The sequence below is a fragment of the Suricata suricatta genome, chromosome 5 (genome assembly GCF_006229205.1).
Source record: "Suricata suricatta isolate VVHF042 chromosome 5, meerkat_22Aug2017_6uvM2_HiC, whole genome shotgun sequence".
Lineage (NCBI taxonomy): Eukaryota > Metazoa > Chordata > Mammalia > Carnivora > Herpestidae > Suricata > Suricata suricatta.
The window spans coordinates 152296907-152312246 of NC_043704.1; the positions used below are offsets into that span (position 1 = coordinate 152296907).

General features: G+C 45.7%; 1 protein-coding gene across 1 annotated transcript in view; it reads right to left on the reverse strand.

Annotated features, from left to right (window-relative positions):
* Positions 1-15340, reverse strand: part of ULK4 (unc-51 like kinase 4) — a 492439-nt gene that overhangs the window by 294364 nt on the left and 182735 nt on the right. Inside the window, exon 33 of the mRNA XM_029938787.1 lies at positions 4598-4646. Within this exon, the coding sequence (XP_029794647.1) occupies positions 4598-4646 (49 nt within the window). The remainder of the gene's footprint in view (positions 1-4597; positions 4647-15340) is intronic.

Genomic DNA, 15340 nt, shown 5'->3' on the forward strand with positions numbered 1-15340 from the left:
TCCCACCCTGCTCCTGCCAAGTATGGGCTTGCACGTCGCTCCTCCTGCACTGTGAATCCGGAGGGCCCAGACAGGAGGGAGCACCGTGCCTCCCAAGGTTGTTACAACTGGAAATTGCTGCTTTTTTCTTCAAAGTAAGACTGCTTTCAAATGATTATGTGCTTAATTGGTTTTATTCCTAGTTAGTATAGTTAACACACAATGTTACTTTAGTTTCAGGTGCACAACACAGTGATCTAAGTCTACACATTATCCTACGTTCTTCACCACATGACGCTCTTACATTATACCACCACTGAACTCTGCCTTACGCCGTCTGTGCCTTTCATCCCCGTGACTTATTCACTCCGTAACCGCAAGCCTAGGCCTCCCCCTCTCCTTTACCCATTTTGTCCGTCCCCCACACCCCGGCAACCATCAGTTTGTCTCTGTATTTATCGGTCTGATTCTGCTTTTCGGTTATTTGTTTTGTTTAGATGCCACAAGTACGTGAAATCGTATGGTATTTGTCTTTCTCTGACGTACTTCACTTAGCATATTACTGTCTAGGCTCCTAGACAGTGTTGTCGCAAAGCACGATCTCATCCTTTGTGCGGCTGAGAGTACTCCCGCGTGCGTGTGCTTACGCCCCGCGTCTTCATTACGCCGTCACCCACCAGCTGGCCCTCGGGCCGCCCCGCACGCTGGCTCCTGAAAGTAGCGCTGCAGTCAGCGCAGGGTGCGTGGGTCTTTTCAAAGTGCCTTCTCTGGCTCTGGGTAAACGCCGATTAGCAGAATTACTGGATTGTGAGGTATTTCCATGGGTAATTTTTGGAGGATTCTCTGTACTGCTTCCCACAGTGGCTGCGCCAGTCTGCCCTCTCACCCACAGTGCACGCAGGCTCCTTTTCCTCGCGTCCTTACCGACGCTTGTTACCTCTTTTCATTCCAGCGGCTCTGACAGCTGTGAGGGCATGTCTCACTGTGCTTCTGATCTGCATTTCCCTGATGACTAATGATAGTGGGCATCTTTTCCTGTGTCTATTGGCCATCTCTACGTCTTCTTTGGAGAAATGTCTTTAGGTCCTCTGCCTATTTTTTTAATCAGACTGGTTTTTTGTTTTGTTTTGTTTTTGGTGTTGAGCTGTGTGATTTCTTTATATATTTTGAGTATTAGCCCCTTATCAGATAAAAATCATTTGCAAGTATCTTCTCCCATTCAGAAGGCTGCCTTTCTGGTTTGTTGATTGCTTCCTTTGCTGTGTAGAAGATTTTTATTCTGGTGTAGTCCCAGTAATTTATTATTTCTTCTGTTTCACTTGCCTGAGAAGACAGAGCTAGACAAATGTTGCTACGGCTGATGTCAAGGAAATTACTGCCTGTGTTCTCTTCTAAGCGTTTCAGGGCTTTAGGCCTCGCACTTAGGTTTTTAGTCCACTCTGAGGTTACTTCTGCGTGTGGTGTAAGAAAGTAGTAGAGTTTCAGACTTCTGCAGGTAGCTGTCCAGCTTTCCCAGCACCGTTTGTTGAAGAGACTATTCTTCCCCGTCGTATGTACTTCCCCCTTTTGACACAGATTGACCCTAAAAGCACGGCTTTCTTTCTGAGCTCTCCATTCGATTCCAGTGACCTATTCTTGTGACAGACCACACTGTTTTGATTACTATGGCTTTGAACTGTATCTTCACCAGTGTGGCCCATACTTGAAGCTCCCGTGGCTATTTTAGACGGATAGGACATCAAATTCACAATGTTGCTTCCTTCATCTTCACGCCCCTCTAGGCCTACAGGAAACACACAGAAGCTGCCTGCAATTCCTGCCCATCAGAAAACAAACATTTGCCTTAGTCATGAAAAACATCTAGGAGACAACGCACTGCCGGTAAGAGCACACTGTATGAGGAACTCTAGAGAAGAAGGAAGCTACAAAGCCTGTGTCAGATTTTAAGTACATCAAACAGAAGATGGAAAACAGTTATGAGCTAAGAGTAGAGAAAAAAAGTCATCAGGAGGTCACAGTGGACCCCCAGATTTTTCTATGCTAATGGCGGCGGGGGGGCGGGGTTGGAAGACACAAGCAGCACAATTTCCACTGTGTCTCTTCGGATCAAACTGTTGCCAACAAGCTGCTACATGGATGCGGGACATCACCGTGGCCCTGGAGCTTCGAAACCACACTCAACTAAAGAACATGCCATGTTTCTGTGAAGCCAGGAATCCCTCAGTTCTAAGATGCATCAACTACTTCATCAGGCATCAAGAAAGAAAAATGTTGCCAATTACACTATGACATGACTTCTTCCTACTTCGAACGTTCATTTTGTTTTTATGGAAAGAGCTCTTTTAGAGATTTGGACACATATTTTTATAACGCATCACTCTTGGGCACTTAGAAAAAGAAAACTACGAGTGAAATGAATTAGTTAAGGCAATGACAACCAGGTCACCTGGCTGAGGGCAACTGTAAATGCCACTGATATGGAAAGTACATCCCAGTTTCAGAAATGTTAAAATCTGTAAAAAAAAAAATATATATATATATGTATATATATATCTATAAATATAAATACAGACACCCATACACATTTATATATATATATATATGCATCACACACATACATACATATATATATGCACATCATAGAATCACTAAAATGCTGTGTCACGTCTTGCTCAGTGACAGAAGTTTACAAAGGACAAGATAGTTGTTCACAGGCTAACTGCTATGAGGATATTTCATAGATTAAAAAATACATTCATACAGAGGGGGAAACCTGAGATTATGCAACTCAAGAAACACAAGTAGAAAAGGGATGTAATAATGTTCTTCAAGGTCATCAAAGTCCTGTCCCCAAAAGCAGTGATTCCCAACTGGGTTTTTTTTTTTTCCTTTACTTTTTTGGCAGCAGGACTTTGTTTGAAAATACGGTCCTCCAGGACACGAGTGTGGCGCTGTTCTGGTTGGGGGGGGGGGGGGCCACGCCAGACATGCCCAGGAGGGCTCAGGGCCCCTGAGAGCCTCACCCGGAGAGGGGGTGTCACCTCCACCCGCTCTCTAGGACACGACAAGGGTCTACATCACGGCACTAATCAGGTAAACACCTACTGTGGTAAGATATGAAGCCTTGCTAGGTGCTCGTTACACAACAATTAACCAAGCACGGAGGAAGTTTGGTAACCTTCCAGAAGGAATTTCCTGTGTGTAGAGTTCAGGCCTTGAGGTGACAGCCAAAGGACAGGATGAGAGCTTTTCCTCAGTCACCAAAGGAGCTGCGCGGACCGGAAGAGGTGGGCAACACCCCTGCCGCGGCGCGGGGACGAGTCACATCCCCACTTAAGGCCCACAGCAGCTCTAGAGCACTCTCTAGAAGTCTTCCACACCCGTCTCTTCAAACGCGAGCCGGATGCGGCTGGGTCCGGACAGCTCTGGCTCTTGCCCCAAACCCAACCTAACGCACACCAGGCAGCCACCGCGCCCACTGCCTCCCAGGCCGGTCGGAGGCCGCACAGTGAGGAAGGCGCGCACGCCCCGCGGAAGGTGGAGCCGCACGCCAGCCGCCGGCGAGGCTTAAATCCCCAGCACAGCGCCCCACCTCCAGGTTTCTCCTCCCTTCTCCCCGCTTCTTCTCCCGACACTGCTTATAAAACCTCCTCACTATCCAGAGCAATGCGTTCCAGCCTTTGACTTCGCCCCGCCCCCCCCGCAGCTCTGTGTCATCTCGCTGTCACCCGAGCATGCTTTGGGGCTACCACCTTTGTCCCCATCCAGACCACATGGCTCAGCAAAGCCAACCTACTCTCCTGAAAGGAAAAGTCCCCTGTAGCTAAGAAAAATAATGTCACTGTTCAGCCAGTATCAACACACAAACAACTCAGGGACAAATATTTTCAGATGAGTGAAGAAAGCTAATTTTCCATGGGGACAGTCAGCAGACTCACGGCTCGGCTCGTGCTCCGCTAAAGACCAACGCAGGTGAGGCCAATGCGGCTGGAGGGTCTCCTCCTTTGTCCCTGCCACTGTCAGTCGGCTTTGTGGGGCAAGTCTGTGGTAAAGGGGGACAACCTGCCCAGGTACAAGGGGACATTTCTGTTGCCGCACCAACACGGTTCCCCGCCTTCTCCTCAAACCTGCCATCAGAAAAGGGAAGTCAACTCTGCCATCCCGTCCTATTCTCTGCACATGGGAACCACAGGTGACACGTTCTCTTTGACGGAGGGTTTTCGGTTGCGGAGCACTCTGTGAGTGGAAAACCGGAGCTCCCCTGCGCTCTGAAGACCGCAGCTCTCAGGCCACGGGCACGAAACTGCGGACCTGCCTCATGACTGCAATGGCGGCGCGCTTCGCACCGAGCAGCCGAAGGTCGGACCGAAGAGCCCTTCCTCCGCAAACCGACCGCGGATGAAGGGCTGTGACAAGAGGGCAGGTGGGTGGAGTGTCCTCCACAACTCCAGAGCTGGACGGGGGCTCAGACAAGGAAGCTGAGGCCCGATAGGTAAAGTGAGACGACGTCCAGAATCCTTCTGACAGAGGCAGGGTTAGAACCCGCCACACAACACGGCCCAAACCGTAACATTTTTTAAATTTCACTTGAATTTCAGACACACATTTCTCTTCTTACCAGAATTACTTCAAAAATGAGCGGGATCAGTCTGCTCTCTTCCACAAGTCTGAAAAATAAAATAAAAAGATAAGCACACATTAGATAACTCGAATTTGAACTGCTGCCCTGATAAAGATCACCGCGGCCCCTGTTTCATTGCTTAAATTCTGTGCCTGAGAAACTGATGATTATATTCATTTTTAATGCACTGAACTACACCTATTAAATCCAAGAAATATGGGGCTTCCTTGCAAGTGACTATTAGCTTAGCCTTACTGATCTGTAGCAAGTAAAATCTCAAATAGATTGACATTTATAAATGTAAAAGTTAATTGAAAATCACAATTCTCATCAAGACTATGAAAAGAGGCAATGCTAGGCGAAATAATGTAACCAGCCCTGGCCGCACACTTAAACTGTGAGCGTGCCACACTGTAATCTTTCATACATGCCTCATTAGCGGCGTTCTCAGCACTAATGAATTAATGTATGATGATTTTTAATCTTTTAAAAAACTGGATCTTAATCAAGACTTTGGGAACTTTCCATCATCAAAACTAGTTAATAAGTTACTATCTACTGTAACAGATTTTTTTCATGCAAATTAAGAGAAAATAGCCTCAATTCAAAAGTAACAGTTCTTATTAAAACAACACTTCAGTCTCTATTCCTTTAGTCCACGACAGCCAACATTTTTCTGTGAAAGGTCAGAGGGCAAAGACTGTAGGCCTCAGTGGGCCACAGTCTCTACAGCAACTACTTAACTCGGTCCTTATAATGTACAAGTAGTCATAAATAATACGTAAGTCAATAGGCATGGCTGTGTTCCAATAAAATTTCATTTACAAAAGCAGGTATGGGCCCTATTTGGCCCCTAAGCTATAATCTGCTGATCCCTCATTCAGTTTTAAAAATAAATCAGATTCCTTTATTTTATTAGCATTTACTTTGGATGATAAACTACAGCACTTAAGACCAGCATGTTGCCTGCATTGTAGGTATGTGCAGTTTGTCTATTTCACAGAAAATGCCAGGTGGATAGGAAGGGAATCTATCATCCGGCCTCCCTCGGGCTGGTTTGTCCATGATAATATGTTGATAAAAGAGAAGCCTATGAGACATGCCAAGAAAAACAGATCAGGGTGTTTATGAATATGTTATGGGAACGTGAGATACAGAAACGCGTCCCAAAGACTGGAGCAGTCAGAAAGCCCCCAGTATCTAGCAGGAAGTTTCAATACATTAGGGACTATGGTTTTGAATATTAAATTCATTTACAGTTTCTCACGTTCCTGGGCAACTGAGCCGAAGCTCCCTGATGCCCGGGCAGGAAGGGACATGCACAGCCTCAGGCCAGCACGTTCCCAGGCTTCTTCCTCAGTTCCTGGGATGGTGAGCGTCCCTCTTCCGTAACTGGGCTTGGAAACTGTTTAGGATCTATGACTCTATGCGGCTATCTCAGAGCTGCCCTAGCACCCTAACCGGCACAGTCCCGCGGACACGGACCCCACCTCTTCTCCAATGGAACCTAGAGGAGAAATCTTCTACCCTGTCGCCCACCATTCAGATCTGGGAACATCTGCTCACAACACCAGCACCCGCCTGACAATATTTGTTTGTTTGCTTGTTTTTAACGTGTTTAATTTTGAAAGGTGGGGGTGGGATGGGCAGAGGGAGGGAGACACAGAATCCAAAGCAGGCTCAAGGCTCTGAGCTGTCAGCGCAGGACTCAAACCCACAATTGTGAGATCAGGATCTGAGCGGAAGTCAGATGCTTACCTGACCCAGCCACCCCGGCACCCCTCCTGACAGTGTGTTTAAATCTATGCTACTACTAAGATTGTGCCCACAGAAATTACTATAACCCGTTCTTACGAATCACAACTAGGCCTTCTCCGGGTTTCTGCATGACGAGCGGGCTGGCCGGCTCTACTTCTCTAGCCCCCTTCAACTTTCAGTTCTAGCACAGTTTTCTGAAAAGCACCAACCATAACAATTGCTGTTCTCTGATTGGACTGACATAATTCAGAGACACGTCTGGTAAATAAGGGAGCTCCAGCTAAATAAAAGTACTTTTAGTTTAAGAAAAAAAAACACAAGATGTCTATGACATTTTCCATGACTCATGAACTAAACTGCAAACGTAAATTCCCAAAAAGAACTCAGCCCAGTCCGGAGCAAGAAGGGCTGCACACGTTTATGCCGGTCCAAGCCCGTGTGTTTCCAGACCGTGGGAAGCAGTCAATAAGCGGGCAATGAGAGGAGTCCACTGCCTATTGACTAGCATTTTCTTAATTAAAACTAATAAAAGAGAGGCCGTCCAAAGCCGTCACATATGGTATCGCTCCAGGACACGTCTGTTTCGGTTGCAGGTCTCAGGTATATATTGGATGGTGATGGAAAACGCATTTTTCTTATGTGGGTCATAGTTAAAGATCTGAAATCCACAGATCCTAGACCACTTTGGAGACAATATTCGTCTGCCTTCAATATGCTCTTACACTTTGATTTTTAAAAATCTGTCTCTTCATTTTAACCACCTCCTCTCATACCACCGTAGGCCCAATTAGTGGCTCTGGTCTCAAACGATCAAGGCCTTGATGTGCTCTAAGTAACAGAGCACACTACTCACAGCTCTCGTCCTTTAGTTTGTACTCTGGAGAGCAGCCCCAGTGCTCAGGCCTCTGCAGACCAGGGAGGATGAGGCTTACCTCCAAAGAAAGCTGATGTGGCTGAATTTCTGGGAATTATTCACATAGCAAATCTTAAATCATCATGGTAGACTTCTGCAAAAGGCTGTAAGTTGAGGACTCTGTTCAGCGGTTAGTTACTAGTTACCATGACTTTAAATCACCAGTATTGGGGCGCCTGGGGCGGGGGGGTCTCAGTCAGCCAAGTGTCCAAACTCGGCTCAGGTCATGATCTCACGGTTCCCAAGTTTGAGCCCCGCATTGGGCTCTGCTTCAGATTCTCTCTCTCTCTCTCTCTCTCTCTCTCTTTCTCTCTCTCTGCCACACCCCCAATTGCGTCTGTCTCTCTCTCTCTCTCAAAAATAAACATTAAAAAATGTTTTTAAACATCGTAAATCACTAGTATCATTTTACTACATGAGCGTACATTCTACAATAAAATTTCTATGGTTTATGGACAGCCTGAAGGACAAGAAATAAAAAGACTTGGTTTTTTAAACCAAAAACAAACAAAAGGAGATCTTTCTGAAATTATCACTAATCTTCAAAAACCTATGAAGACATTCACTACATCGCAGTATACTTTTCTTTATGTTAGCCATCTGAAGCATACTGATTTTAAGTAGTTCCAGATGAGAACTGAAATAAACTGCCCTCCCCCAATGCAGTTCATAGGAGCACTTGAAATCGTTGGTTTTGGTTTGGTTTTGGCGGGGGGGGGGGGGGGGGGACATGTCTTCTTTATTTCTTCCCCTTAATAAGTACAATTTAATAATAGATTGTATGTGCTCAAAAGAGTTTTCCTTACAAAATTTTGATTTGGAAGATTCACCAAGATTTTATAGATCTGTGGTTTATATTAACCTAGAAGGTGCTGTTTGAATTAGTAAATTTTGAATAATCTTATGAGAAGCTTTAGGAGACATTATTTGGCATCTAACTCCCTCCAGTGCCTAAAGTAAGTGTTGGTTGCCCTTGGTGCTGGGAAACTTCTTAAAAGTTTCATTTACTGACTCTTGATAGTTCAGCCTAAATATAAAATAAATTAGAAACAGTTAGATATAAATGACTAGATGCAATTTAGGTAGGAGAAGGAAAAATAGGGAGATTCCTCTGCTTCTGTTCAGAGAGCTACAGAAAGTGAGTTAGGCTGAATTTCATTTTTTTAAAATACAATTTGTCAAGTTGGCGAACATACAGTGTGTACAGCGTGCTCTGGTTTCGGGGGTAGATTCCCACGGTTCATCATATCCATTTAACAGCCAGTGCTCATCCCAGTGAGTGCCCTCCTCCATGCGCATCACCCGCTCTAGCCTCTCCCCCACCCCATCTACCCTCAGTCTGTCTCCCTCCCTCTCTGTAACTATCTTCCCCATCCCTTCCCCCATGATCTTCTGTTAAGTTTCTCAAGATCCACTTATGAGTGAAAACATATCATGTCTGTCCTTTTCTGTGACTTCCTTCACTCAGCATAATGCCTTCCAGTTCCATCCACGTCGCTGCAAAACCTTTAACATTTTTCAACTTTCCTTTAAAACACAGAAACTCTCTAGGGATGAACCAAGAAGAAGAATTAAAAGTACCTGAAGTCCCCTGACCCACTCCACCATTCGTCTATGTATTCCGAGAAGAGAGGAGCCAGAAGGAGGGAAGGAAAGGCTCTGCCTGCTCTGGTCAGGTTCGCAGAACAAGAAAAGCAGCCCCGCCAGTGGCTCCACGGGTCTAGGGCGACACCAGGGCCGGTCCGTGGCCCTGCACTGTCAGGTTTGCTCCCTCGCTTGTCATTTCTATCCACCCACATGGCTGGAGATGACACACATGAAGCAAGAACCAGAAGTCAAGACCCCTCCATCTCCACAGCAGCCCTAGCCATCAGAACACTGTCCGTCCTCTCGGAGGGCTTCTCCACCCACTGTGTCTGCATTTCAACAACCCATGTTGTGATACAGATCTTACTTAGTGCTAGAGATTTCTTTCCCCGAAAACTATCTCGGTACTCAAATACGACTAACATCATTGAGCGTTTGTCATGGGTTAATCTTACACACTCAAAACCTGTGCCTTCAAACTCACAGCCAAATGGCTTAAGAGAACACAAACAGAATTAACTTCTATCACGGATGGATACACAGGTGATCAGGGAATCGACCTGGGGAAAACCCAGACTGGTGAAAAGAGCGTTGAAAGAATTGGCCAATTCAAGCGAAGTGCACCTACATGGAAGGGGTGAGCAGGAGGAATGGAGTGGTCTGAGCAGGGAAAGAACAATGTGAAAGATGAATGATGCAGCTTTGAATGTCACACCAAGCACTCTGGGTGGTAACTACAGGTTACAGGGAGTTTATGAAGGATTTTAAGCAGGGGAATGACACAGTAAGAGTTGCTGTTCAAACTCCAATCTGACAGTAATGGGGGGAAATGACTGGGGGAAGGAGTGCAGTCCAGAACATTCCTATTCAAAGAATGGTCTGCAGACCAGAGCCCGCCTACACACCGTTACAGGTCTGGGACAAGACAACTACTAAACGATTACGTTTCTGTGTGTCGGGATCAGAACTTTGCAGCAGTATAAAACATGACCCCACCAAATTATGATGAAAACCAGATTTGCATAGCCTCAAAATAGTTCCCCACAAAGAAATTTACATTGGAGAAACCTGGCAGGCACCACCTTAACCAAGGGACCGTGTTTCACGTCACTAGAACTAAGACCCTGATATCATGCACTGGGGAGGACACAGCATCGCTTCTGGGGTACTTTTGCCAAATCTACAAACCTCAGTCTAATCACAAAAAGTGCCGAGCTCAAATTGAGTGGCATCTTACAAACTTACCAGCCAGTGTACTTCAAAGATGATAAAGCCAGAAAAGATAAGGAAAGAATGAGGAGCTGTCCTCGACTGGGGGGACTCCTAAAGAGAAGATGACTAAACGCAAAGTGGGACCCTAGATGATACCCAGACTAGAAAAAGGACATCAGTGAGGAAAAACTGGCAAGCTGGGATAAGGTGTGTAGATTAGTTACCACTATTCTATCCGTGCTCATCTCTTCATTTTGAGAACTGCTATGGTTCCAGAAGATGTCAACATCGTGGAAGCGAAGGAAAGGCATATGGAAATTATCTGTACTGCTTTTATAACTTTTCTCTAAGGCTAAAATTATTTCAATATTAAAAGTTTTTTGTGTTTGTTTGTGTTGTTTAATTTTTGTTCTATGGCTCCCAAATGCTCTGACTCTCTGATAAGTGGGATCTGTGTCCTCTCCCTGCAAACGCAGGCAGGTTTGTAACTGTTCTGACCGATCGTGTAGCACGGAAGTGACACTGTATGACTTTTGCTTATGTTCTGAGTCTCTTTGATACATTTCTCTTTCATCTTATTTTATGAAAATATTTATTCTGGTTATCTGTGACCACATAACTAATCATCCCAAACTTAGTGCCAAAAGCAATAGCTACTTTCTGATGCTAGAGGATTCTATGGGTCCTGGATCTGGACAGGGCACACTGCGATGGCCTATTCTTGTTCCCTGATGTCACCTGGGAAGACACAAAGACTGGGGTGACTGGAACAGCTGGGGGGCTGTAGGCATCTCGAAGGCTTCTTCACTCACATTCCCCAGGAGGTGACTCAAGGGAGGCTCAGCTAATTCTGCCCAGTGGATCGCCCATGGCTCTCCTCTCCAAGCGGCTTGGCCTCTTACAGCACGGCAGCTGGGGACCAAGAGGGAACATTCCTAATCAACCAGGTGGAAGCTGTCTGGGCTTTTCTCCCTGGAATCACTTCCACTGCATTCTAAATGGCTACAAGCCTGTCAATAAGCTCAGCCCAGCCTCCAGTGGAGGAGAAACACAGTCATCTCCTGAGGGGAGAGGGAAGGAATGGCATGTGGATGGGAGGGATTCGGTAGCCATCTTTGTTAGACTCCATCTGTCTCAGCACCAGTCCGGAACACACTGAAATTTTAAAACCTATTTCGTCACCACAGACAGTGTGAGTGCCATTAGTTTAGAACCAGAGAGACCAGTTGATGGGTTATGGCAGCAATCCAAGGGCGCATAACGGGAGCCCCGTATTTGTGTTCTATTGCTGAAAAACAAATTAGCACAAACTTAGTGTCTTAAAGCAACACCCAGTTGTTAACTCAAAGTCCTTAGCAGAAGCCTACCTCAGCATGTCTGGGTTCTCTGCTCAGAGCACATGGATCTGAACAGAGGGGGAGGGAGGCTAACTTCCCCCCGAGGGACGAGGGGATGTGTATTCAATCAGTCTTGTGGACAGAATTCAGTTCCCGGCAGTTTGTAGGTCCGAAGTCCCTCTTTCCTTGCTGGCCATCAGCCACAGGTCCCTCTCAGATCCTACCGGCCACTCACATCCCGTGGCGCACAGACTCCCCATCTGTGAAACCAGCAAGAGACTCTCCTCCATGTCAAACACTTCACAAGCTTCCAATCTCCTGGACTTCCCCGTCTCTGGCCTCTAAGCTGGATTTAAACAACCCCTGTGATTAGTAGAGCCCACCTGGATGATCTCCAGATTATAAGGTCTACTAGTTTGGGACCTTAATTATATCCGCAATATCCCTTCACAGCGGCACTAAGTTACTGTTTTGCCGAGTAACTGGGAATCCCGAAGGCCATCTGAACATTCCATCCACTCCAATTTCACCTCATCCTTGCCTCCTTTTAAAGAGCATAATTCAGGGGCACCTGGGTGGCTCAGCCGGTAAAGCACCTGACTCTTAATTTCAGCTTAGGTCACGATCTCACAGTTTGGGAGATCAAGCCCCACATCAGGTTCTGCACTGACAGCATGGAGCCTGCCTGGGATTCTCTCTTTCCCTCTCTCTACCCCTCCTCCACACATGTTCACTCTCTTTCTCTCTCTCAAAGAGATATTTTTAAATGAATACAAAATAAATGAATAATTCATACTTAGTTCCTTGAATCAGCTGCTTCTGGTCAACTTAGGTAGAAACCCCACATAGACGCTGAACTTTTTAAAGCTTTGACAGTGCTGGTTAGGAGTTTTAGAGTTACTCTCTGTTTATAACTGAGTCCTAGACAACAAACAAGCTTTTTCACTTCTTAGGCCAGTCTAGTGGACATTTTAAATTAAAAAATAAAAAGCCTCTAACATCACGCTGAATTTCAAATTATTGGTCCAGTGAATCAGCTCCAAAAAGAAATGGTTTTATACTGGGTAGCTAGTATGATATTATGTCTAGCCTGAGAGCAAGCTATTCGTCACCTTTCTCCATGAAATGTTTGCCGTTGCCTGCAATGCTTCGTAATCCTCTTGCACAGAATTGCAGAAGACTTACCAATAAAGGCACACATCTAAGGAGATATTCTGCACAAGAAAAGGGAACGGCTGAAATTTCAGCAGCTCTAGCACAGGACATGTTTAGATCTGGTCATTTTATAAAGATCTACAGAGTCCTTCCTGTGGGCAAGCATTAAATCTTTTCCTTGAAGAGGTTTGTACCCTAGTGGACAAAAAAACCATACACAATATAAAAATAACTGAATTCAACACATAAAGCTGACTGCGTCATTTGCTGAGAAAGTCGAGCATTGTTAGAATACAGGCTATACCAGAATGTACCTCCCATGGACAGAATCTCCCATTGCCTCAAAGGGCATGAAAAAGATATGAATTTCAGTATATGGTTAAGCAAAAAGCAAATGTTTTATAATAGAAAGGAGATTCATACAGAAATTTAAAAAGTGTATGTTACATTAGCGACTTTGCAAAATGCTTTTGTACCCATTACCTCAACGGATACCCAATACACCTGTGGTGACCCACATCTGTTGAGTGAAACAAGGCCCGAGACTCTATCATAGAGAGTACAGAGGCGAGACAGAAAGGCTGTACTCCAGAGGATGTTCACACAGCACGTGGCACTCACGCACAAAATATCCTGGACTCCAGGGTGCCTGGGTGGCTCAGTCTGTTAAGCGTCCGACTTCAGTTCAGGTCATGATCTCAGGGTTCAGGGGTTCGAGCCCCGCATCGGGATCTGTGCTGACAGCTCGGAGCCTGAAGCCCGCTTCCAATTCTGTGTCTCCCTCTCTCTCTGCCTCTCTACCACCTCACATTCTCTCTCTCTCTCTCTCTCTCTCTCTCTCTCTCTCTCAAGAATAAAGAAACATTAAAAAAAATTTTTTTAATACCCCTGAATTCTTCTAACTCAGGATGCTACAAAGTGACTGAAAGTCACATTTTGTCCAGGGATTTACACTAACTGTTCCTGCACAGGTAACGACACTTCTGTTAACCAGCCATGAGCTTTGGCCCCACACTCGCACATCCTTTCTGTTCTGCCTGGGTCCTGAGCCCTCACCCTCGGTCATTCTGAACCCGTGGCTCCTTCAATCTTTCAATCCTCAGCACTCTCCTCAAGATTCTGCCCTGGTCACAAAGCTCTCCATGTACACTACAGGCAAGAAGCATATTATTCCTTGCACCACAGCAAGGAGGAGACTGAACCAAATGAAACATTATTAATAAGACAAGTGAGATAAAGGCCTGGCAGGGGCACCACCCAGAGACGACCTTATGAGGACAACCAGATTTCACCTGTGGCCAGCATCTCCGTTCCCCCCCAGACATGAACGCAACACTAAAAAAGAGCCATTGTGTAAGAGATACCTTAAATTCTTTTCAATTTCATGAACCTACTTATTTCTATGGTCCCTTTCTGTCCTGATACTTAATGAACTGTAAGAGAATTATGGGGGGGGGTGGAATCTACTTGAAGGCAGGCTAAGATTTGTCTCTTTTTCCTTTCACTCACTCATTATTTATTAACATTACTGTACCCATGAGATGCCATGCACTGAGCTAAATTAGAACTATATCAAGTGTTCTAAGGGCTAGGACAGATGTCTAAAAACAGCAGAGAAGGGGAGTGACCCGCTGGCTTAGTCAGTAGAATCACTGACTCGATCTCGGGCTTGTTAGTTTGAGCGAGACCCGCACTGGGAGTAGAGATCACACAAAAATAAGATCTTAAAAGAAAAGTGTACAGCCCCAGATGGGGCAACAGAAAATACAGCTGGCCCGTCAATAACACAGGATGTAGGGCAGTGACCTGCACGTGTAACTGCTGACTCCCCCAGAACAGAACGACCAAGAGCCTACTGTTGATCTTAAGCCGTATAACATAAACAGCCCACTAACACACGTTTTCTGTGTTATGTGTATTATATACTGTATTCGTACAATAAAGCTAGCTAGAGAGAAAACTGTCAAGGAAATCATAAGGAAGAGAAAACACATTTACAACACTGTATTGTATTTACTGGGAAAAATCCACATACGAGCAGCCCTGCGCAGCTCAAGCCCACGCGGTTCAAGGGTCGGCTGCGGTCTCTTCTGGCTGCGAAGCGTAACAGAGGCTTCAACGTGAAACAATAATGGCGACGGTGGTAAACTGGCATCACACACTTAACAAGTAGAACACAGCTCCCGGCGCTGGACACGTGGTAACTCCATGGACTCGCACAAAGACAAAGAAGACCCTAGGAGTCAGGTAATGTGATGATGATGATGAATGTTTTGTTTCACTCAAGAAATTGAGATCTGAGGAAGTAAGTGGGTCAAGTGCCAAGGAGGGGGCTGAGATATAAACCCAGGCAGCTTGGGTCACGCCCCACAGGACACATCCCACTTGAGCTGAACCCTGAAAGAGGAGGAGCTAGGGGGATGAAGGGGAAGGAGGAAGAGGAGGACAGGCAGCGATGAATTACGTCCTGGGCAAAGGGAAGAGCATGACCAAGAGCAAAAACGGGATGGGCTCATTACAGGCAGAGACAAGCAAGTTAACAGACACCTTTGTTGCCCCGAGTATTCCTATGCCCCCCAGGCTGTGAATGGTTGTGACATTTCTAAGTGGTTAGGGGAAAAATCAAAAGAATATTTTATCACGTATGAAACAGTATGAAATTCAAATTTCAGATTTTATAAATAAAGTTTTATTGAAACCCAGCCATGCTCATCCACTGACATATGGTCTCTGGCTGCTTTTCCACTGCGATGCCAGAGCTGAGTAGCTGCTTTGGGT